The sequence below is a fragment of the Ambystoma mexicanum genome, chromosome 1p (genome assembly GCF_040938575.1).
Source record: "Ambystoma mexicanum isolate Mex_15411 chromosome 1p, UKY_AmexF1_1, whole genome shotgun sequence".
NCBI classification, from domain to species: Eukaryota; Metazoa; Chordata; class Amphibia; order Caudata; family Ambystomatidae; genus Ambystoma; species Ambystoma mexicanum.
Genome location: NC_090921.1, coordinates 304024367 through 304049549, shown reverse-complemented (window position 1 = coordinate 304049549; position 25183 = coordinate 304024367). Strand labels below are relative to the sequence as shown.

At 48.9% G+C, this 25183-nt stretch overlaps 1 protein-coding gene across 1 annotated transcript in view; it reads left to right on the top strand.

The window, feature by feature from the left end:
• The first annotated feature begins 9034 nt into the window (after positions 1 to 9034).
• The window catches only part of GRIN3B (glutamate ionotropic receptor NMDA type subunit 3B), an 842171-nt gene continuing 826022 nt past the window's right edge, over positions 9035 to 25183 (top strand). The window contains exon 1 of the mRNA XM_069647502.1: positions 9035 to 10062. Within this exon, the coding sequence (XP_069503603.1) occupies positions 9628 to 10062 (435 nt within the window). The 5' untranslated portion in view covers positions 9035 to 9627. The remainder of the gene's footprint in view (positions 10063 to 25183) is intronic.

The following is a 25183-nucleotide window of genomic DNA, read 5'->3' as shown; positions in this document are numbered from 1 at the left end:
AGAGTAATTCAAACAGGCCCACACAAGGTTAACAAAGGAGACAGGAAACCCCATCAACCTTTCATATGCAACAGTGTCAAACTAAAGTCAGTTCCACCCCTCAGTCGCAATTGACAGTGAAATGTCATTTCTGGGGCTGTGTGTTTACAATAGTTCACCCTGCAGGCGAACCCCATCCATAAGGTACGAGAATGTGGTTTGCTGGAGCCAGAGAATCTGTTCTTGCCACAGCTTCAAGGGAGACCAGACACTTTAATCAGGAATCACAGAGAGCTTCATTAACCAGAGAAACCCTTTGATCCACAACAGACAGGAAGATGGGTGGGACTTAGTATTACATGTTTTCACCCCTTTAGTTTTTTTGTTGCAAAGCACTCTGGTTATGACCTCACTCATACAGGAGATTGTTGGTGTGGAACCATGTTTGGTTCATTAAGGTAGGCTTAGCATACACCAATCCGTGTGGTCCATCTGGCTTTAAAAGACGGCGAGCATCTGTAGGCTTCACCAGAAGCAGAAGGAAGAACTCCTCATCGGACCCTGGCTGAAGGCACAGTCTGACTTACTTATTCCCACAGTGATGGAAGGCCAGGATTTCCAAAGAGGGAATCAAGATCCCTCCCATAAACATCTCCCAGAGAACAGGGGGAGATACTGAATCCAGTGATTCTGGAGGACCCTCTGGCAGCTCCAGAACCAGTACCCTGCCAGCACACAGCGTCCACCTTAAAGGACAACACGAGCACAGTGAAGAAGCTAGGAGAAATGCTAGGAGAAATGCATCGACGAGTATCTACTGTTGTCCACCTTAAAGGACATTTTGAAGCAGTCGAGTCCCTCGAACTGCAATCAACTCCATTGCTGGCTGTTGTCACACTGCAGTCACTTAAAGACATCTGAGACGCCTTGACCTGTGCTTCAGAACTGCCGATAAGCACTGAGACAAAGATTCCTGACCCCGAGACACTGTGTATGCAAGCCTGCAGCTGTTAATCCAGCTCCGCTGTCGCCGAACTGTTTGCTGCCTGATACCCACAGCTGCCTCCCATCTTGAAATCTGTCACAGAAGCCGCAAAGCGCCCTGAAACCGACTCGACCCTGTTGAGCACCATGAACACCTTCAGCGTAAGGTAAATTTGGTCCTGTCCCCCTGCTCATTCTCTGAAGGGCCCTAGAGACATTGTAAGACCCATTTCCCCCTTTGTGCTGAAGCCAAATAACCTTGAACTGTTGCGATTATTTACCATACTGACTTCCTCCTCTCAGTAACCAGAGTGCAACCCTTTTCATTCTTTGAAACTTTCTGTCTTCTGCATTCATTTACAGGGTGGTTTGTATTTCATAGTGTTGTTAGAAGTGTCTGTTGTGATAATTCCAGAAGCAGCTCAAAACTTCCCTCTTCTCTGCTTTCTCTCTCCCCGTCCCCTGCTGACCTACCTGACCTACCTGCCTCCTGCACTGACTGGTTGTTTGGCTACCCGCTGAATCACTGGGTACCAGGTTCTCTCTTGATCAGTCACCCCTGCACTGCCTGTGGGCCTTCCACACACCTAGGGGCCGTAACTGTAACCTCTACAGTCCCTTGCCTCCTGCATTTACACAGAACTGCGCTGCCTCTGTATTGAACTTACTCTGAGCATTGCTGCCCTAGTTTTTTCCCCCGTCCCTCTCCCTGGCCCCTGTCCCCACTTTCCCCTTGCACTTCTCGTTCTCGCACTTGCATGATATGAATGACACAAGGCTTAGTAGGATAATGTGTCTTGTCCTCCCTCTGTTCTCCCCCCTTTTCTTATTGCGCCTAGAAACACATGTGTACAGGCGTGTTATGAATGACTTATCATATCATATATCATAATGAAAAAGTAGATATTTTTATACAAACTTGTCTGAACAGTCCCTTTTATCATTGGGTAATAATTGTATGTTTGCTGTGTTGCAACTAACCAACTATCCACAACCTTTCCGGAGATAAGCCTGCCATTCCGTCCACGTTACCAAAATTGGACAATGATGTTTATAATTTTCTTGCAATTTCAATGTGTTTGAATCCCATCTGGTGTACTAGAGGTGTGGTGCTGATTGATGTTTTAGAAATTGATATTCATCCCTGGACCGCTGGTGCCCCGGAAGTTGATTTGTCACAGGACCGCCTCTAAGTTGATAGTAGAGAGTATATGTCATATTTAAAGTTTACAGAAACTCTTGTGAGGGGTTTTACTGTGGGAGTACAGCTCCTTATGCCTTGCGACCAAATTAGCCTCCTTGTTCAGATGTGTCGCGTTAGTGTTAAAATGTACGGAGGACCCAAAGCCCCTACCTCCGTGGATGAGTGAGGAAATTCTTGTTTTCCCACATAATAACTGCGCCACACAATATTCATTTTGAAGAAATTATATTTTAAGAAATTGAGCAGAAATACTCAAGTGCCCCTTGAGTGACATGTGTTTCGGCTACACAAGAGCCTTTTTCAAATAGTAGGGCATTTGTTCAAATCACAATTCTACACATGAGTTAAAAAAATAAAATAGGACCATGCATAAATGCATGTGGTTATTCGCATACAAAGAGACAGAAAGGCAAGGAGGGGGAGAGGGTTGGATCAATTGGTAAAAAAAGAACAAGAAAAGAATACATGGAAACAGATGGGAATTAGTAAAGTGGTTATAACCGGTAGATCATGAGTCATTTGCATTGCTTAAAAAGAAAATTTCATGAAATTCCCTTAGATCTAAACGAATGATTTAATGCTATAATCTCTCATATTAGCTGCTTAAAGGCTTTTCCAAGTGTACATTCAACTGTGCTTAAGGTAAAAAAAATGTTTTCAAATTGTTAACACTATGTTGTATAAGTCACACAACAGTGAATTGTTACTGAGGGAAATGGATGTCATCTTTCCTGGTATGGTAATAAGTGGCTATAATCCACTCTGTTAGCTGCAATTGTCACGGGTTAGAATCCAACCTAAATGTATTATTGACAAATCATAAATACCCGAATAATGCTAACTCCCATTTTTAAAATATGATTTTCTCAGCATAGTAATCAAATGCTGCGTGTTGGACAGGTTGTCATTTCTAGCATTAGGTTAATGATGTTATTTGCATACAAGATATCTACTTTAAAAGTGTCTTATACCAGATGGATGCTTGCCCATTTGCTCAACTATCTTTTTCCCAAATGCACATCTTGTAGTAATAATTGTCGTCACCTTGTAACATTTCTTACATGATATATCTCTTTTAAAATATGGAGCATGAGCAGGAGATGCAGAACACCATGTCCCGTCATAAATTGTCCCCCAGCGTGGTGAGGATTGTCCCCTTTGATCGCTTACCTGAAAAGCTTCCAATCCGATCCACGCGCGTCGGCTGTAGTGCACCAGACGCCGGCACCGTGGATCAGTCCATGTTTATACTATAGTTTCCTGGGCAACATGAGCAGTCCTTTCTCTGTTGCCATGCCATGTATAGAATACGACCGCCATGTCGAAATGGTCACACATACATCATATTCATCATTGAAATGGCGCGTAAATCTATCAGGAAGTATGCACTGTTTTGGCACAACCTGTCGTATGCTTGCACGGATTTCATGGTAAAACATAACTAGCATTTTTATTAATTAGATGATAATTTATATCTGAAAATTACATATCAGATGTGAAAATTTAAATTGATCTAATTAAATAGAGTTAAGTACATGCAATAAAACGAACTAAAAGCATGAAAAAATGTGTTTCCCGAAGAGAGTCCTCCATGCCAGTTACCCAGCGGAGCCTCAATGAATTACTCATAAGAGTTAGATCACATAATATGTGTCTGCAAAGTGCCGATTGATACTGTTTCATAGTTTCATAGACACGTATGGTAACCATCCCAAAAACATGTTAGAGCATATTGGTACTCCTGAATGTCCACACATCCTACACATTAAAGTCCTAAGCACAGTTTGGTGTACATTTCATGTACGAGTTAAACATCATACGATCTCTCACTGGAGTCTCTGCAGCCACATTCAAAACTGTGTTATTTCACATGGCATCTTAATTCACTTGTTATTGACATTGGCTATTATTTCACATGGCATCTTAATTCACTTGTTATTAACATTGGATTTCTGACATTTGTATCTACAACAAGACGAGTACATGCACATAGGAATGACAGGAAACTGTAATCATGATGCCGGCTTGAAAGACCTTTGCTTCATGATGAGAATCAAAACATTAATTCACGTTATAATCACAAAAAATGCGCCATCTCGTTGTCCTTATTTAATCCATACTCAATTGGTCTAAGTTTACAAATGAATCTTGCTTCGGTTTGTCTAAGTAGTTGTTCCAGGTTACCAACTCTTCTTTCTAGTTTCACTTTCTTCAGACCTATGGATCTAAGGTCCTGTTTGCTTTCCTTCTGATGTGTCATTTGCCAATGCACTGCCAAGGGTAGTGACCCATCCTGGCTCCCAATTGTCGAAAAATGTTTCTGAATTAGAGTTCTCACCTCACATATTGTACTACCAATGTACAGTCGTTTGCATGTGCATATTATGGCGTATACGATGTACTTTGATCTGCAATTTATATTTTCACTGATTTTTATTCGGGTTCCTTCTGCGTCCTGAAATGTCCTTGTACTTGCATGAGCATATTGACATAGCGTACATGTGCCACATCTTCTGAATCCTGATACGTCTGTGTCCAACCAAGTTCTCTGTTAATCTTGTTGTCTTTCTGGAAGTAATGATGGACTTACAGTCATTTTCAGTGTTTTTGCTTTTCTATAGATGATTTTGGTTTCTTTATTTAGGTGTGGATCCAATCTGAGAAGATGCCAATTTTTTCTTAAGATTTTCTCAGCTCTGAGTTATCAGTACAGTAGGTGGTAATAAAATGTATTTTGTCCTCAACCTGCTTGCATGTGTTAACCTTGGGCATCAGGGTTTGTTCTCTCGTCATATTTTTGGCTTCTAAATAGGCTGCACAAATACATTTTCTAGAGTAGCCTCTGTGTTTAAATCTATCTTCCAATAGATTACATTCTTCCACAAAGGTTTTAGAATCCATTCAGTTGCGTCGCGCTCTGATGAATTCTCCAGTGGGTACATTCCATTTGACTGGCCTATGGTGACAACTGCTGGCCGTGTCATGTTGAATTCACTTGCGTCTCCTTACGGTAAGTGTGTGCCATCAATTTCCCATTGGATACATAAATTGTCAAATCAAAGCAATTAATTGATGATTTTCTGGTGTGGCCAATGAATTCAATTCTGTAGCTGTTATTGTTCATTCTTTCTCTGAAATCTTCCAATTCTTGTGTTGTGCCATCCCAAATTAATAAAACATTGTTGATGTACCTGGCCCAAAGTATGGATTTCGTTTTGAATATCTCATCAAGGTAAACTAGCTCCTCCTCATACATGCCCATGAAGAGGTTCGCCAGAGGGGCAGCATATTTTGTTCCCATGGCCATCCCTCTTTTCTGTTTGTAGAATCTGTTGCAAATGTAAATATGTTGTGCTCCAAAGTCACTGCAAGCATTTTCTTGATCATCTGCACATAGTGATAGTGTGAGGCAGAGGCCTCTCTGAATACAAAATCAATAGTTCTTAATGCTGCATCATGTTTGATAATCGTGTAAAGTGCCCGAGCATCCCAGATGGCCAGTATATATGTTGATTTCCAATAAATGTTTTCTATAGCCCTTATGGTGTCTGTAGTGTCTTTGATATATGCTTTCAATTTAGTTACTCGTGGGCGTAGTTTATTGTCAATGTATTCGGATATTTTTTCTGTGGTCCGCCCTATGCCACTAAGTATAGGGCGTCCCTCATTAATAGGCAAAAAAGTCTTATGCACCTTAGGTAGGAAATACATGGTTGGTTTGATTGGATGTTTAATTAATAAAGCAGATTTCTCATCATCAGTGATGAGACCCTTGCGATGCCAGCCGGTGATCTGTTCATCACTTTGTTCTAATATTGCTTTCTTGGGTTTGGTGGGTAGTTCATAGCAAAAGGGGATTGACAGGTGATTATTTGCCATTGTGATGTAGTCTTCTCTATCCATAATGATGATGTTTGCCCCTTTGTCAGCTTCTTTGACCACTATTCTCCTGTCATCCTTCAAGTTTCTTAATGATGTTTGTTCCTCCTTGCCTTTCTGTGTCTTTGTATGTGAATAACCACGTGCATTTATGCATGGTCCTATTTTATTTTGTGAACTTGTGTGTAGAATTGTGATTCGAACAAATGCCCTACTATTTAAAAAAGGCTCTTGTGTAGCCAAAACATGTGTCACTCAAAGGGCACTTGAGTATTTTTGCTTACTTTCTTAAAATATAATTTCTTCACAACTAATATTGTGTGGCGCAGTTATGTCTGAAAACAAGAATGTCCTCATCTTTAAAGTTGACTCTATTGATTACTGCAACATGTACTGGGTGGCACAAAGAGTTCTCATTGGTCGATACCTCGCTCACCAATCTTATCAATGACAGGGCATCAGCACATGATCTAAAAAATGTGAGGGTAGGGTGAAAATCCAAGACCTGCGTTATTCCAATTAAATAAAACGCTATCTCCTATTCTCAGGTCGTGAGCCAACATATTCCTTTGTATTTGACTTTGCTAGGTGCCTTGAGTCTGAGAACATGTGGGGAGTCGAGGCAGGTGCTGGGTCATGTCTGGGTCATGTCTGGCCCTAATGAATATACACTGTTCTTGAGTTTTGGGTCACATGTGCCGAGACCATGTTCTGAATTATTCTGTCCAGTATTATGAGATTTTAGCTAATATGAATGCGAGTGTTATTACTTTTCCAACCACTGGGGACTTGGTCGATCTATTCTTTGCTAATTAATTTATAATTAATCGGCACCTGGCATTCAAAGGCTAGTTGTTGTTTTTCAATTAATCTAAGAGAAATATGTCTTGTGCCTTGGCAATCCTTACCTCATGCTCTCTTCTGGACCGTTCAAGCCATCCCTTAATTCTTCCATAACCTTCGAGACCTCTATTCATTTAAATGCGTGTTACGACTTCTGTTTCATCAAAGATGGCAGCCTTTTACTGTTGTGTTTCTATGTTAGTAGACTTTCTACGTATATCGTTTGTGTTGCGTGTCAGCGTATACATTGCTTGCGTTATATTCTTCTTGTCTTTACGGTGTAAGGAATATTCTTTGCGTCTAAATGCGCATTTGACCTAATGTTTGCGTTTCTGCATGGCGAGTGTGCATTTGCTTCGTGTCTACTGCATGCGCGCATGTCCATCTAACAGCAGGTTTGCTTACTCTTGCCATCTGTACTTACATCAGGTCCATCTCTTCCTCTATTGGTCAATGGCATGGCCGGTGGGGTCGCCTTAGTGCATAGCAATTCTCTCCTTTATGATATTGGGGCGGGGGAGGAGCAGTTGCCATAATGACGAATTCATCTCGCGCTCTACACATTTCTCAGTTTGTTTCTTATTAATGCAGTGACTTTCTCCTTCCATCTCTTTCTATTCTGTCTCTTTCTCGTTTGTTTTATTTCTCCTTCTGTCTCTTTCTCCTTTGATCTCTTTGCCATTCTGTCTGTCATTCTGTCCATTTCTCATTCTGTCTCTTTCCCATTATGTCTCTTTCTCATGCTGTCTTTTTCTCATTCTGTTTCTTTTTCATTCTGTGTCCTCTTGTCCCATGAGCTTTTCCCCTTTTAACGCTTCCCTCGTTTCTCTCCCTTGTGCCATCACTCCAAAGCTGCTTTACCCCTCTTTCTCTCTCTCTCTCTAGCACCCCCTCACACATGCCCACGCCCAAGCACCTCCATGCCTTTCCCTCACGTCTTTCCCCGATCCCCCTGCACGCCCACCCGACCTCTTTCTCCTATATTCCGCCTGTACGCCTCTCCCTCGCAACTTCTTTCCCTTCTAGTGTGGGTTTTCCCTCCCTCGTCCCCTCCCCGTGTTGCCTTACACTTCTTTTCACGGTGTTGCGCCCCTCACTGTCCACCCTTTCCGCTACTTCTCCCCTCCTTGTACCTCTCCCCACACCTGTACCCCCCGTTTCCGATTTCTCTTAGTTGCAGGGTCCCAGTGCCATCCCAAAGCCCCACACCGCACCCCCACTTCTCTTCCCGACCGTCCCCGAAGACAGCCCCGTCGAAACGTGCAGCTCGCTCCCCCCCACCCCCACCCCACGCCCGCCGCCCCCGCTCCGTTAGTCTCTGGCCCGTGTCTCCGTTCTCGCTCCTCTTCCTCGGTTCGGGCCCCTCTCCTCCACCGCCCACTTGCAGCCCGTCTTCCTAGTTCTCCTCAGTCCAGCCTTTCTCCTCCTCCTCAGTCCAGGCTCCTCTTCCACGGTCCGGGACCCTCTCCTCCACCGCCCACTTGCAGCCCGTCTTCCTAGTTCTCCTCAGTCCAGCCTTTCTCCTCCTCCTCAGTCCAGGCTCCTCTTCCTCGGTCCGGGACCCTCTCCTCCACCGCCCACTTGCAGCCCGTCTTCCCAGAGCTCCTCACTCCAGCCTTTCTCCTTCTCAGTCCCTCTTTCCTCCTCCTCCTCCTCAGTCCAGGCTCCTCTTTTCGGGGTCCGTCTAGCCCCACTCCACCACCGCAGTCCCGGCTCCTCTCTCTGGGGGCCCGGCCAGCAGTGCAAGCCTCTATCCCTGTCCTCGGTCCCTCTGGGTCACCTCACCCCCCCCCCCCTTCCCTCTGCTCAGCCCCTGCCCGCCTCTGCCTCACACTCAGCCCCTCTCCGCCCTCCCCTCCCCCCCCCCCGCCGCCCTGCGCTCCTGTCTGAGATGTTCCAGGGAATTCCGCGGCAACAGGGGGCTGCAGTTCTGCCGGACTCGCGCTGAGGCTCTCGCAGACTGAAACCCCCACAGGCAGGCAGCCCCTGGCTGGCGTGTGTCAACCCCTATCCATACCCCTCCCGCTTGATGTGGGTCGGCCCCATTAGACATTCTGCCCCTCGGACTTGTGAGTGCCACGTTCAGCGAACCCCCCCCCCCCATCCCCGCCCCCCACCCCACGTCGCCCCCTTCCACCATTTACCCTGCCGGCCCATCGCTCTGCCAGGCTGACATCCATCATTTACCCATCTCCGTGCCAGAGGTGTGACACCCCCACTACACCATTAACTCTGCCGCCCCCCCCCCTTGAAGGGCGTTCTGCGTGCCACCCCTGCGGCAGTTTGACCCCTGCCCCCACCCCCTCGGGTGTGCCATCCCAATCCCCATCAGACCCACTGCCTCTCTGACCCAGTGGGCGAACTGATTAGCGCCGTCTATTATCCCCCCCCCCCTTCACCTCACCCATCACCGCTCTGGTCCGTGCGTACCACTCCGCAAACCCCTTCTGTGCCTCCGTGTGCCACCTTCACCCACTGTCCGACACTCTGCCCCCAGGGACTAGTTGCTCACCCTCTATCTCCGCTGGCACGCTCGGCTACTTGCCCTTGTTTTAACTCCCCACCAGTAACTCTGTGCCAGGTTCCTTCCAATCCCACTTCCATCTGAAATGCTCTCTCCCTCTGCCCGACCTGTGCCAGCCCACATCTGCCGCCTTGTCGGCGTTTTCCACCCACACCCGCAATAGACACCATCTGCCCCCTGCCCAGCGGTGAGTGCCACGCCGGTGCCCGCTCCCATGGATTCCCTGCGCCGCTTCTGCCTCTACCTGGGCACGGTCTCCAGCCTGTTGCTGGCCCCCTGCGCGGGGCACCCCCAGCCTTGCCACATCCTGGCGCGGATCGGACACTCGGTGCGCCTGGGCGCTCTGCTACCCCTGGGCGGGGGCGCCCAGAGCCGCATCAGGAGCGCCCTGTCCCGGCTGAGCCGCAGCAGCGGGCTGCTGCCCTACAACCTGAGCCTGGAGCTGGTGGCGGGGGCGCCCCGGCACCGGGACCCCGACTCCTTGGCGCGCTGGTTCTGCCAGGCCTTGGTGACTCAGGGGGTGGCCGCCGTGCTCGCCTTCCCCCAGTCCCGGGACGAGCAGCTGCAGCTGGACTTCCTCTCCGCTTTCCTGGAGATCCCGTTCGTCAGCATCCTGGATCAGGAGCAGCAGAGCCCGCTCAGCACCCAGGTAAGTGCCCGGGGCTAGCGGGGAGGCCGGGGCGCCGGCCCGAGGGGTCCTGGGCAAGGGCAAAGCCTCGGGTCCGGGGGTCCTGGATTGGGTGAGTGCGACTGGTCTGATGGGGTACCGTACTGGATTGGTTCCTACGGTACTGTACCGGGTGCAACAGATATGACACTGGATCGCTCCAGCTATGCAGATAGTTTCTCCCAGGGATCCGAGGGTTAATGGGCAGAATCGGAGAGGCGCGGAGTTTGGGCAGAGCAAAGTCCGATGCATGTGGTTAGGCTCCCAGGCAGCAACTTGCGCGGGGGAGGGTAGGGGGTGGGGGTAATGGGAACGCTTGATGGGGTCTGGGTGGGGTTCATAGCAGCTGGCCCATGGCTAGTGGCTAGGGTCCGGGGGCGTTTGGCATAGTAAAGGGAGAGGCAGAGAGGTGCTGGGCCTGGTGAGGAGTACTGGGGCGCGAGAGAGTGCCACTGGGTAGGGTGTGATGAATGAGGTGAAATCGACACTGTGTATTGTTACTGGTTTGTGGGTACTGGGTAGAGCCTGAGGGGTAGGGGCAGATAGATCTGGAGTAGGGTCGTGGGAGTATTGAACAAGATCAGAGAAGTGTGTGTCAGGGATGTGTTGGGTAGCAACTGATGCGAGGGGTTCTTGGTGTAGTACTGGGCAGAATGGCAGGGCAGTGCCGCATGGTTACCAAGTAGGTTCTCGGGAGTAAGGGCAGGGTCAAAGGGTTACTAGGTTGTGTCCAGGGAGTGCTGGTAAGAATCACAGGGTCATTAGATAGGGACCAGGGAGTACTGGGCAGAATCACAGGGATATTAGGTAGGGCAGAGCCACGTGGTAACTAGGTAGGGCCTAGGAAGTACTGGGCAGAGTTACAGGGTTACTAGGGAGGGTCCATGGAGTACTGGGCAGAGTCGCAGGGTTACTCGGTAGGGTCTCATGAGTACTTGGCAGTGCCACAAGGTTACCAGGTAGTGTATACAGAGTACTGGGTAGAGTCACAAGAGTACTAGGGAGGGTGCGGGCAGAATCACAGGGTTATTAGGTAAGGCGGGGCCAGGTGGTTGCCAGGTGGGGTCTAGGGAGTACTTGGCCGAATCACAGGGTTACTAGGGAGTAATGGGCAGGGTCACAGAGTTACCAGGTAGTGTCCAGTGAGTACTGGGCAGAGCTACACGGTTACTAGGCAGGGTCCAGGGAGTGCTGGTTAGACCCACAGGGTTACTAGGCAGGGTTCAGGGTGTACTGGGCAGAGTCATTGGGTTACTAGGTGGCGTCCAGTGAGTACTGGACAGAGCCACGTGGTTACTAGGCAGGGTCCAGGTAATGCTGGGCAGAGCCACAAAGTTACTAGGTAGGGTTCATGGTGTACTGGGCAGAGTCACCAGGTTACTAGGGAGGGTCCAGTGAGTACTGGGCAGAGCCACAGGGTTACTAGGCAGGATCCAGGTAGTGCTGAGCAGAGCCACAGGGTTACTAGGTAGGGTTCAGGGTGTACTGGGCAGAGTCACTGGGTTACTAGGGAGGGTCTAGGGAGTATTAGACAGAGCCACATGGCTACTAGGTAGGGTTCATGGTGTACTGGGCAGAGTCACCAGGTTACTAGGCAGGGTCCAGTGAGTACTGGGTAGAGCACAGGTTACTAGGTAGGTTTCAGGGTGTACTGGGCAGAGTCACCAGGTTACTAGGGAGGGTCCAGTGAGTACTGGGCAGAGCCACATGGTTACTAGGTAGGATCCAGATAATGCTGGGCAGAGCCACAGGGTTACTAGGTAGGGTTCAGGGTGTACTGGGCAGAGTCACCGGGTTACTAGGGAGGGTCCAGTGAGTACTGGGCAGAGTCACAGGGTTACTAGGCAGGGTCCAGATAGTGCTGGGCAGAGCCACCGGGTTACTAGGTAGGGTTCATGGTGTACTGGGCAGAGTCACTGGGTTACTAGGGAGGGTCCAGTGAGTACTGGGCAGAGCAACACGGTTACTAGGCAGGATCCATGTAGTGCTGGGCAGAGCCACAGGGTTACTAGGTAGGGTTGAGGGTGTACTGGGTAGAGTCACCGGGTTACTAGGGAGGGTCCAGTGAGTACTGGGCAGAGCCACAGGGTTACTAGGTAGGATCCAGATAGTGCTGGGCAGAGCCACAGGGTTACTAGGTAGGGTTCAGGGTGTACTGGACAGAGTCACCGGGTTACTAGGGAGGGTCCAGTGAGTACTGGGCAGAGTCACAGGGTTACTAGGCAGGGTCCAGGTAGTGCTGGGCAGAGCCACCGGGTTACTAGGTAGGGTTCATGGTGTACTGGGCAGAGTCACCGGGTTACTAGGGAGGGTCCAGTGAGTACTGGGCAGAGCAACAGGGTTACTAGGCAGGATCCAGGTAGTGCTGGGCAGAGCCACAGGGTTACTAGGTAGGGTTGAGGGTGTACTGGGTAGAGTCACCGGGTTACTAGGGAGGGTCCAGGGAGTATTAGACAGAGCCACGTGGTTACTAGGTGGCGTCCATGGAGTACTGGGCAGGGTCACTAGGTAAGGTCAGGAAAGTTCTTGGTCTGGTCAAAGTTTCGAGACTGAGGGTTACTGGGTCAGGTCAGAGCTACTGGTCCAATGGATAGTGGACGGAGTGACAGGGGTATTGGGTAGGGGCAGTAGGGTGTTACAGCCAGAGGTGGGTAGGGGCAGTAGGGTGTAACAGCCAGAGGTGCACTGAGTTAGGATAGAGGGCGGAGTGACAGGGATATTGGGTAGGGGCAGTAGGGTGCTACAGCCAGAGGTGCACTGAGTTAGGATAGAGGGCGGAGTGACAGGGATATTGGGTAGGGGCAGTGGGGTGTTACAGCCAGAGGTGCACTAAGTTAGGATAGAGGGCGGGATGACAGGGATATTGGGTAGGGGCAGTGGGGTGTTACAGCCAGAGGTGCACTGAGTTAGGATAGAGGGCGGAGTGACAGGGATATTGGGTAGGGGCAGTGGGGTGTTACAGCCAGAGGTGCACTGAGTTAGGATAGAGGGCGGAGTGACAGGGATATTGGGTAGGGGCAGTAGGGTGTTGCAGCCAGAGGTGCACGACAGGGATATTGGGTAGGGGCAGTGGGGTGTTACAGCCAGAGGTGCACTGAGTTAGGATAGAGGGTGGAGTGACAGGGATATTGGGTAGGGGCAGTGGGGTGTTACAGCCAGAGGTGCACTGAGTTAGGATAGAGGGCGGAGTGACAGGGATATTGGGTAGGGGCAGTAGGGTGTTGCAGCCAGAGGTGCACTGAGTTATGATAGAGGGCGGAGTGACAGGGATATTGGGTAGGGGCAGTAGGGTATTGCAGCCAGAGGTGCACTGAGTTAGGATAGAGGGCGGAGTGACAGGGATATTGGGTAGGGGCAGTAGGGTGTTGCAGCCAGAGGTGCACTGAGTTAGGATAGAGGGCGGAGTGACAGGGATATTGGGTAGGGGCAGTAGGGTGTTACAGCCAGAGGTGCACTGAGTTAGGATAGAGGGCGGAGTGACAGGGATATTGGGTAGGGGCAGTAGGGTGCTACAGCCAGAGGTGCACTGAGTCAGGATAGAGGGCGGAGTGACAGGGATATTGGGTAGGGGCAGTGGGGTGTTACAGCCAGAGGTGCACTGAGTTAGGATAGAGGGCGGAGTGACAGGGATATTGGTAGGGTTGAGGGTGTACTGGGTAGAGTCACCGGGTTACTAGGGAGGGTCCAGGGAGTATTAGACAGAGCCACGTGGTTACTAGGTGGCGTCCATGGAGTACTGGGCAGGGTCACTAGGTAAGGTCAGGAAAGTTCTTGGTCTGGTCAAAGTTTTGAGACTGAGGGTAACTGGGTCAGGTCAGAGCTACTGGTCCAATGGATAGTGGACGGAGTGACAGGGGTATTGGGTAGGGGCAGTAGGGTGTTAGAGCCAGAGGGGCGGAGTGACAGGGATATTGGGTAGGGGCAGTGGGGTGTTACAGCCAGAGGTGGGTAGGGGCAGTGGGGTGTTACAGCCAGAGGTGCACTGAGTTAGGATAGAGGGCGGAGTGACAGGGATATTGGGTAGGGGCAGTAGGGTGCTGCAGCCAGAGGTGCACTTAGTTAGGATAGAGGGCGGAGTGAGATATTGGGTAGGGGCAGTGGGGTGTTGCAGCCAGTGGTGCACTGAGTTAGGATAGAGGGCGGAGTGACAGGGATATTGGGTAGGGGCAGTGGGGTGCTGCAGCCAGAGATGCACTGAGTTAGGATAGAGGGCGGAGTGACAGGGATATTGGGTAGGGGCAGTGGGGTGCTGCAGCCAGAGGTGCACTGAGTTAGGATAGAGGGCGGAGTGACAGGGATATTGGGTAGGGGCAGTGGGGTGCTGCAGCCAGAGGTGCACTGAGTTAGGATAGAGGGCGGAGTGACAGGGATATTGGGTAGGGGCAGTGGGGTGCTACAGCCAGAGGTGCACTGAGTTAGGATAGTGGACGGAGTGACAGGGATATTGGGTAGGGGCAGTAGGGTGTTACAGCCAGAGGTGCACTGAGTTAGGATAGAGGGCGGAGTGACAGGGATATTGGGTAGGGGCAGTAGGGTGCTACAGCCAGAGGTGCACTGAGTTAGGATAGAGGGCGGAGTGACAGGGATATTGGGTAGGGGCAGTAGGGTGCTACAGCCAGAGGTGCACTGAGTTAGGATAGAGGGCGGAGTGACAGGGATATTGGGTAGGGGCAGTAGGGTGCTACAGCCAGAGGTGCACTGAGTTAGGATAGAGGGCGGAGTGACAGGGATATTGGGTAGGGGCAGTAGGGTGTTACAGCCAGAGGTGCACTGAGTTAGGATAGAGGGCTACTCATTAGAGGGAAAGTGGACATATATGGATACTAGTTATGGTTCAGGGACTAATTCCAATGGACGCACACATCATCGCGCAGACCTCACAGTACCACACTACTGTTAAAAGATGCCAGCCCGAATCCCGGCTGCCCAGACTCTTTACAGCGCTCCGCTGCTCTTGAGTGAGCTAGGCCCACGCTTTGAACAATACTATATATATATATTTTTATGTAGGTCCTACTCAGGTCCAGAGGGTTACTGGGTAGTGTCAGAGTGGTACTAGGTGAGGGCAGAGGCGCACCTGCTAGTTAATGTTGGCATTGCATGGGGTCGGAGCACGGATGCCCCACCGATACCAGGCAGCGCTCGTGAGGCATACAGTCCAAGCCATACTTCACACGCAGTAAAGGCGAATCAATGAGGTGTGACTCGTGGCACCGAAGGATATAACAGGGCCCTTGTGATGCCGCCTGAACCCCAGGGGCAGCGATGCGTTGGGGTCGGCGAGGGCACCCGGATTGGGCGGGGGCGGGGGCAGGGTCCGCGCCGCTGCAGCCGGCGGGGGGTAATGGTGTGTGCGCGCTGGGCAGGGAGCCGGGACTCGCGCGTCATTGGTATTCAGCAGAGCCGGCGCCTCTGCCAACAAGTGCCCGTCGCCGGCGCTTGCCTCGCCGGCGCGGACCTCCCCGGGAAGCCAGGCTACACCTGCCCTCGCTCCCCTGTCCCCTCCATCATCCGCCTGCCACCTCCCCGGGCATCCCGGCCCTCCCCCTCCATCCATCACTCCCGCAGCAGCGTCTCACTCGGCGGCTTCCGTGATCGCCCCCTCTCAGCCCTGGCCTTTCTCTGCGCTCCCTCCCCCCTCTCCAGCCCGTCTCTCCTTGGCTTCCTTCGCTCGTGCATCACTGGAAAGATATACGGGCACGCGTCTGCCCATGAACTTGTGTATTGTGTGCGGTGGATACGCAGAAGTGTATCACACTGGCAGCTTTTCAAAACGCACCTCACGCGCTGATACACTGCGGATCCCCTCTTTCCCCCAGGCAGACCCAGCCTTTCCCGCCCTGCATCCGCTGTCTGTTACCCCCCCAGCCCCCCATCCCCGATCCTTATCACAGTCCCCTTAATATCCTGCCCCCCTATTCGCATCCCTAATACACCCTATTGCCATTGCTTGCTTAGTAGGTTCGTGTTATATATGAAGCCCAATGCAGCACCAGGCAACCCTAGGGTTTCCAAGGAAAGCACCTAGAAGACAACCCAAGCGCTATAATCATCATCCTACACAGAAACCACCATCCGGCGCACACCCACGCACGGCACAAGTCAGGCGCGCAGCCGAGCACACCCCAGATCACACCATGACCACGCGTGGGAACGGAGGCACTCTTTGCATGCACGGGTGCGGGGGAGCCACTTGCTCCACAGCCTCGGATCGTTTGACATATCCCCAGACGGCTGGGGAGACGCCTGCAGCTAGCGGATGGCAGGCAGTCCGCCAGCCTCATGAATGCCCCCATCACATCATATCCTATAGGAGCAATGCTTCTATGGCAGGCCATCGCCAGGTTTTCTTTCGCTGAATTTCTTGCTACCGAATTTCTGCCGAAAAAACTCATTGAGAATTTTTATTTTATTCGGGGGTGTTCCCCCAATCCATCTTCCCAGTTATTTACTACCTATTCCCCACACCAACTACCCCCCATATCCCTTCACCACCCACCCCATATTTTTTTATGTACTTTTTCGACCAACAATATGCGGCAAAAAAACTCAGAAAAAAAAACCCTGAAGAAGAATAAAGGCCGTAACGCGAGTAATAGCACACATCATTTGATTAACATGCACTAGCACACCTCGCAGGTGTGATTAGGGTGGCTCAATGTTGCTTCACATTGCTTTAAGACACCGTGCACTCACACAAATACAGAAAACGACACCCTGTGCCAGGACGTCTCTCCTGCCCAGCTACAGGCCTGCGCACCTTGCAACACAATCCGAGAAAGTAGCTCGTTTTTTAAACCCTGGAGTGGAAAAGTAAGGTCTGAAAGCAAGGCATGAGCCCTTTCCTCCTCACTTTTAGACGCCAGTGCATTGTACAGCCGCTGGAGTGGAGGAAGTGGCAGGCGACAGAATTCACGTTTATGACGTGCATTCCCCTCCGACTTCAAAGGGTGCTCGATTTTAGCCTGCATGAGATGTTCATGCCAGAGGGAAGATCCACTTTATCATGTAACTAAGCTCTTTATCTGTAACCTGCAAGTCTTCATATGTACTGCGACAGCGCCACGATGCCCACGGCCTGCTGTGCGCTTTATAAATGCTAATAAATAAATAAATCATCGAAAACCCCTCAGAAGGAAAAACAAAAAAAATGATCAGGAAGGACCCAAATAGAATTCAAGCCAGATTGAAGGGGACCAGTTCTAACTCAAGAGTGGGACCCCAGGTTATAGACCAGAGTGGCACTGCTACCTTGCAAAGAGCACCCTCGGCAGATCTTGTAGCAGAAATAACTAATTTGAGAAACAGTGTTCAGGTTTTATTGACTCTTGTCAGACATATAGCGAATTCATTGGATAGACTGACCAGTAATCTGCCAAGTGGGGCAATTGTGGCAGAAAAACAGCTTAAGCCTTGGCACTGTCCATGCCCCAAAGTGGCACAGGCCTCTCCGGGTTTAGTAGAGCCTACAGATGCCTTAGTGTTGGGTGGCCTACTAAGAAATTCACAAATTGAAGGGAAAAGGGATTTTTTATGGCCCAATACATTCCCAGCACTATGTTTTGCAGATGATGCTGTTTATTTTTATTTATTAATTACATTTACGACAACGCCCAGACCCGGGGGTATCACAGCGTTAGAACAGTACAAGTGAGAACAAACAGGAGTCCTTATATCATTCATCCGGAATAGTGCAGGTGACATTATTACACATATTTGTCAAACAACCATGTTTCCATAAATCTTTGGAAGGCGGCAAGCGATTGTTCATTACGGATGGTCTCAGGCATTGAGTTCCAAAGCGTGGGGGCAGTAACACAGACTGAAAATCCCCCAGCTCTTTTTTTCTTGTTTCTTGGGATGAACAGGGAGAGGCTCTGTTTAGAGCGGAGTTTGCGAGTAGGTGTGATGTGGGAAATTTAGTTATTGAGGTATTGGGGTGCCACACAGTGATGTGCGATAACATTTACAATTCTATGCACGCTTTGACAGGGATCCTGTGGGCTTCACGTCTGGTGGTGGAAATGAGGTCTAAGCGTTTGAGGCCCAGGGAGGCGCAAAGAGCTTTTTATGGAGGAGTTGTAGTTTCTGCAGGTTATATTTGGACATGCCCATTAGAAAGGAATTTCAGTGTTCTAGTTTTGATAGGATCAGGGCTCGAGCAAGGGTGATGCAGTTGCTGGGGGAGAGGAATTGCCTGCTCAGGGAGATTAGTCTGGCGGTGTAGGCCATGGAAGAGGATAGTTCTCTTGTCCACCATTCCCTCTGGTTTAAAACTGTCTCTGTCATGTTTCCAAAAGAAATGCGTTGACATAGGCCTCATACTGAATGTAGGAAAACCAAAGGCCATGGTCTTCTCCCCCAGGAATTCTCCAAGCAAACCATTGCCCGTTGTAGTGGGACGGATGGAGCTAGAGGAGGTATCCTGGTATGGCCGCTTTGGAATTCACTTTGTTTCTGGGCTCTCCATGTGGACAGGGTCTCAGGGGCTCGAGTAAAAATTGTGGAGCATTGGAAAACTTTTCTCCATACAGGGTGGTGGAGCAGTTGGGCCAATGTTTGAAGTTTGTAATGTCCAAGCCAATTCTATGATATGATATGATATGATAGGTCATTTATAACGCACCTGTACACAAGTGGTATGTCGCTGCTCTTACACAGGTTATGAATTCGGATGGCGGTAGGTCTCTCCCGTGGCTCGTCCATGTTAAAAACCTATTGGCAGCCCTAGATCTGTCATGTTATTGCTGTACCCAGCTACCCAGCTCGAATTAGAAAAGCTATACAATTTGAAAAAAAAAACCTTTGCAACGCTGAGGGCCAATCGCATGAAAGGAGCATGTTCGTCTTTGTCTCGGGGCGTGCATTGCTTGCTTTTTGACAGATGCCTGGGTATGAACCCTATTTGGATATGATTGCTCGATTTTATGCCCGTACCCTGTACATAGAATTCAGAATGGGATATTTGGGGGTACAGGAATACACAAACTAATAGAACAACGGATCAGGTAGCAACTGCCTACTATGTGGTGCATTTAACGAATACATTACGCACTTCCTGTGTATGTGTAAAGAAAGGGTTGAAAGACCTAAGGACTAAATATCTTAAACCCGTGTTTGTTCTGCGCAAGATTTGCACTTTAAGCGACGTCAAAAATTGCATATAATTGGCAGTAGACCACTTCGTGTCCAGGTATATTCATCGATCTTGGTTAAGAAAACGCTCATTGTTAGCACTTTAGACCTAACACAGGTGATGCTGATAATTGCCATCCTTGACTCTCTAAAGATGTTCCAACTTGATTACGTCTGATCGGCTCCATGCAAAGTAACTGTCGCCCTATGTTTATAGTTTTATAGTTAGAAAACTGATAGCTATGTAGACACGGAAAAATGTCGTTTCTTTGCTGTATTTTATCGGATTAGTCGAGCAATGAATACTTTTTTCGGTGGATAGGGTTGAAAATCGCGAGATATGTAGAAATAGATAGATGAATTTTCAGTTTTGTATTTTACTGGATCAATGTAAGAATGATTTTTATGTATTTGTATTGTCATTTACGTATTTGCTCTGATGACTTTACAGTCGAATGAAAGGATTATCAATCAATCAATCGATAATCAAATCCCTAAATCATTTGACTTCCCTGTGCAACCAGGGATTCACATTCAAAGTGTGGCGAAGCAGAAAACGTGGTGTTAATGTGTTAGGCGAGTTTAAATGTCACTGACCCTGACCACACCTCTCGACATCCAAATGCTTGTATCCTCTCCATATGCATACGTATGAACTACCCATGACACCCCAGGTCATGCCCCTTCCCCCGTAAGAATCCCTTCATTTCCTCTCCCTCATTCTCCCAATGACTTCCTACTTCTCCTCTAAAATCACCAGAATATGGTACTCCTTGTCCACTCTTCTATCCTTCCACCCTCTCTCTCATTCGCCCCTCTTCCCATCGTCCACAATCTCTCCTCTTTATATTGCGTTTCCTCACCTCCCTACTGAACATCTACCCATCGTTCGCTCTGCCTATCCAGCATCATCTCCAACTGACCCCTTTGCAGCACTAATGTCTAAGGGTTTTGCACCTTTCACCTCTGCTCAGCTCTCCACCGTTCAATCTATCTCTTTCAGCGATTATCTTCTCAGCCTGTTACAGAACAGCCACAGTCATACCTCTCCTGAAGAAATCAAAGGGTGAACCCCAACAACTCCTAATTCTACAAACCTGTCTGTCCGGTTCCCCAACCCTCAGAAATCCTCAAGAGTGGTGTTGTTCAACCACATAGTCAACTATCTTGAAGTTCACTCACCTGCCGACCCCTCCAACCTATTTCTTGTCTAAAACCTCCACTGTATCTGTCCGCATCCACTTCACCAATTCTCTTACCATTGCCCACCACTCTTGCCATGCATCCATTCTCATCCTTCTAGATCTTTCATCTGCCCTTGACACTGTGGACCATCCCTTCCTCCTTCAAACTCCTTCCCTTCTTAAATACAGTCCTCAGCTGGCTGTCCGTTTATCTCGCTCACTGCTCGTTCTCTACCTGATAGGTCTCCCCCGGGTGTTCCCCAAGCATCAGTCTTAGGCCCACTCTACTTCACGCTAGATACCACCACCAATGGCAAACTCATTAAATCCTTTGGTTTTAACGACCACCTCTTCGCTGACGATACTCAGATATTCTTCTCCTTCCCCTCCCTCACCTTTGCAACATCCAAATGCATAACCAGCTGCCACCCATTGCTCTACGATGCTTCATGCTAAACTCTTCAAAGAGATAAGTCATTCTTCTCACTGCCTCTGATGCCAACTCCACTCACCCCTGCCTCATCTCTTGCCCCCTGTTCTCCTCACCCAAGCTCTCAACCTTTGGGTTCTCTTTGGCAGTGATCTGAAACTCTACAGTTCATCACAGCCTCTACCATTCCAGCCTGACCCAAGGACCTAAATATTAGACAAGTACGCACACACCTCACACACCGCTCAATGAAAACCTTTATCTCTACCCTTGTGCTCAACAATCTGGGCAACTGTGCAAGCCTAGTTGTAGGTCTACCCCTCTATTCATTTGCTTCCCTCAATAAAGTCCTCAGTGTTGTGACACGCATCATTTTCAACCTACTGAGATACTCCCCCACCTGCCCCTTCCCTCACCATGCTGGATGGCTAGAAAAGCGAAACTGATCTCTCTTTACATTTCTGCTACTCATTTCGCTAGACAAGCGAAACTGATCTCTCTTTACATTTCTGCTACTCATTTCGCTAGACAAGCGAAACTGATCTCTCCTACATTTCTGCTACTCAGCTATGCATTCATTCATGGTCTTGCCCCCACCCCCACTACCTCACTGGATGCATTTCACTGTACTCTCCCACTTGAAGTCCTTACTTCTCGACTCTTCACAAACTCCCAGTCCGCCACCCCACCCTCACTGTGCTTCCTTCTGCTTTCACTCATTTTCTGTGCTTGCTCCACCCCACTGAGATGCATTTCCCTGGCCATCAAAACCATCTCTTCAGTGGAGCTCTTTGAAACAGGGCGGCTCAGACCCCACCTGCTAGCAATGGAAGGAGCAGCCCAAACCCCTCCAACCTCATATACTAACTCCCCAACCCAACTCTCCTGCCTTCTGCCCTCAGACTACTCTATTTAATTTGATTTGTAAATATGTAATTACTGACTTCAGGCTCCCAATATTAAATACGTTGGAATGTCCTCCAGTCTCTAGTTTATGTTCACTTTCTTACCCCTTCACCAACTGGCATATGCCATTCATTACAACAATGCTCTTGTGTAAAGGCATTACCCTAGGGCTGCCTCTGTTCTCTGTTACTGATTACTCTGCAAATCGATTCTGTTCAAAATGCCATCCTGTCCATACCTCAATACAAAACACACACTGTTCCACTCCACCAAATGTTGAGGGATTTAGCAGGTGGAGTTGGGGTGCGGAACAGACTTAACACGTTTGCAGCTTTTCCACACTGCCTGCCAAAGCCATGTGAGCCCATCCCACAGAAGGTACTACCACTACCACAGAGCCATAAAGAGGCCCTTTGTGTTTTTACAGACATCCCCATGCTCATAACGAGGCCCTAGTACAGCAGTAGATAGCACTTGTGTTATCTTAAAGGTGTACAAGTGTTAACAATGCAGGTGATTCCCTCACTCCTCGTCATTGAAAGAGGCGCCTACGTCTGCTGGCACACATCTGCTGTTGGCTGCCCTGGAGTGAAATACATGTGTCACTTGGAATCCTCGTCAATGCCCATTCTTGAAAAAACGTGTTCAGAATTTTATTTACTTATTTAATTTGTAAAGCGCACATACAACCCGTACGCATTGAGGCGCTGTTGAAGGTACAAAGTACTAGACAAGCTAGTGTCGAGCAGTCACAGTTGCATACAGATAGAATGTAAAGCGGTATAGCCTGATGGCGGTACTCATACAAACCTACAGAGTCATGACCGATTGGCCATCGTACTACAGAGCAAGGCCTTTGGGCTGTGTGGAAGGAGATGGTTCATGGTCAGGCGGGCAGCCTCGAGTGTAGGTGAAAAGCTGGGTTTTTAGTGCTTTGCAGAAGATCCAGTAGGATTTCTCTGCCCTCAGGGAGTGTGGGAGGTCATTCCAGAGCTTGGCAGCAAGTTAAGGGAAGTTGGAACCTCCGGCTTTGCACCTTTTCACTTTGGGAACAATAAGCTTATCAGTGTAGGGGGTTCTAGTGGGTCTTGAGGAGTGGGCTTTGGAAATTCCTTTGGAGAGGTAAGGTGGTGCTGTGTTGGAAAGGCACTTGTGGGTAATGGAAAGTGTTTTGAAGGTGATCCACTTCTGAATGGGGAGCCAGTGTGCGGCTATTCTAGCACTCGATGTGTGCTCTCTTTCTGGGATGTCCTGTTCAGGGCTGCTCTGAGGGCGTCATTCTGGATAACTTGAAGTTTGAGGATGTTTCTGGAAGAGGTGCCATTGAATAGGACAGCAGGTTATGTTGGCTGCTGCTATAGAGTTTAGTGCCCAGGATCTGCTTTAAGTTGCTGAGTGGGGAAAGGAAGACAAAAGAGGGTTTTGGGGGCTGCGGCATGATATATGGAAGGAGAGGAAAGGAGGCAAGCATTTTACATTGGTTGGAGGAAGGAGACAGGTTATGTTATGTTGGTTGGAGGAAGGAGACAGTCCAGGCGGTACGACGTCCTTTCATCGTGGGATGTTTTTTCATGGGGTTTTTTTCACCACAATTTCTTTTGTTGAAAAAACCCATCATATTTTTAAAAAAACGGTGGACTTGAGGGGAGGGGTGTAACCCCCAGAACTAATTTTAAAAAAAATTGATAGTTTTTTTTCATTGAAAAAATCACAGTAAACTACCCTGCGAAAAAACATCCTGCAATGAAATGACATGTAACCGTCCAGGCATGTTATGTTGGTTGGAAGAAGGAGGCAGGCATGTTATGTTGGTTGGAGGAAGGACACAGGCATGTTACGTTGATTGGAGGAAGGAGGCACGCATGTTATGTTGGTAGGAAGAAGGAGGCAGGCATGTTATGTTGGTTCCTTGTAGAGCACCTATATTGCTGTGAAGCCAAATTAGGGTCTGAGTCTGAAGATCAATTGGGGGGAGTGGGCTAGACAGAAATTAGAATCGGTAGAGGGAAGGAGGAAACATGCCGTGTTGTGTTATGCTATATTGTGTTGCTTGCTTGTATAGCGCTCTGAAGCCAATACAAAGCCCCAAGAAGGAACAGGAGAGAGGGAGAGACAATGTTATGTTATGTCATAGGTTCATATACCATGTACTGTTGCCACCTGCATGGTCTCTTGGCACTCTGGCAGATCGGTAATGTAAGGTGTGTGGCAGATAAGTTAGTAGGATCAAGCGGGGAAAAAGAGCAAGCTGTGATGTGCTGTTGGCAGCTTCAGTTCAGAGAAAGCGTTCACTGAGTGTAGGTGTTAGTTTCGGTCGGTAATCACAATGTGGTTTTGGGCGAGATTATGTGTGGTTTGTTTCAATGTCGCTGTGAAGTGCATGCAGTTTGTGGTGCTGTAAAGGTATGGTTGTGTTTAGTTGAGTTTGAGACGGTGTGCAGACGGATGAGTTTTTAGTATGATTAGTTAGTGCCAGTACATTTTCAACCCCTGTTCTGACTAAATACGACCCATATTCAGTGGTCGAAGTGGGCGGGAGCGGACGGGAGCAGTGCTCCTCTACTTCTTTGAATTAGCTTTTACCATTCCTATACTTTTATTTTAAAAAGAAACTGTTCCGGAACGGTTTCGTTTTAAAATAAAGGTGTAGAAAAAAGTTGAAACTTGCACTTTCAGTGCCCTGCACTGGATGTTCCCTTAAACATCAGGCGCATGTGTTTTGGGGTTCGTATTGTGTATGGGAGGGGGTGCATCAATGGGGTTTGTGGGGAGCGGTACAGGCCATTAGGGAACATAGTTCCACTACTTCTTTTCGTACACTTCGACCACTGCCCATATTCCTTCCCCTGTCGATTAATTCTAGTGTTTAGCGATTACCACCACCACAAAGTTCCTCCAGGAGTGATGTGTTTTTGTGCCTCGTGACCAGTCTGTGAGCTGCAAATGTTCTGCTTGAGGCCGTTTCCCGTTAAGTTTCATAACCTTGATGGTTTGATTAAGTGAGACACGTCTCCCTCCCCCATTTCCATCTTTAGCCTTCTATCGGGATGAGATACCCTTCTAGTCTCCAGCCACCTTTCCAAGTTGGACTCCTCCCTTTCCTCCGGCCCTCCACTGTGGTCCGGTCCACTCCCCACGCCTTTTTCTATTGTATGTTTGTTTCATCATACACAGTTGTTGTTCAGTCATTCTCATCCTGTTCGCAGCTAAAGAGCCAGGCTTTTAGAAGTTTTCATTTTAGATGGTCCTCTATGTTTCGTATTTCTCTCGGAAGGGAGTGCCAATGTTCTTTCGGCTATGCAAGAGAATGCAGATCCACCAGGTTTTTTTCCGCATGTAGGGTTTAGGTTCTAAGCGGATGGCGTTGCTGGATCTAAGGTTTCTTGTTGGCTTGTCGATGGTGATATTCTTTTGTATGAATTCCGCTCCTTGGCTGTGGATTGCTTTG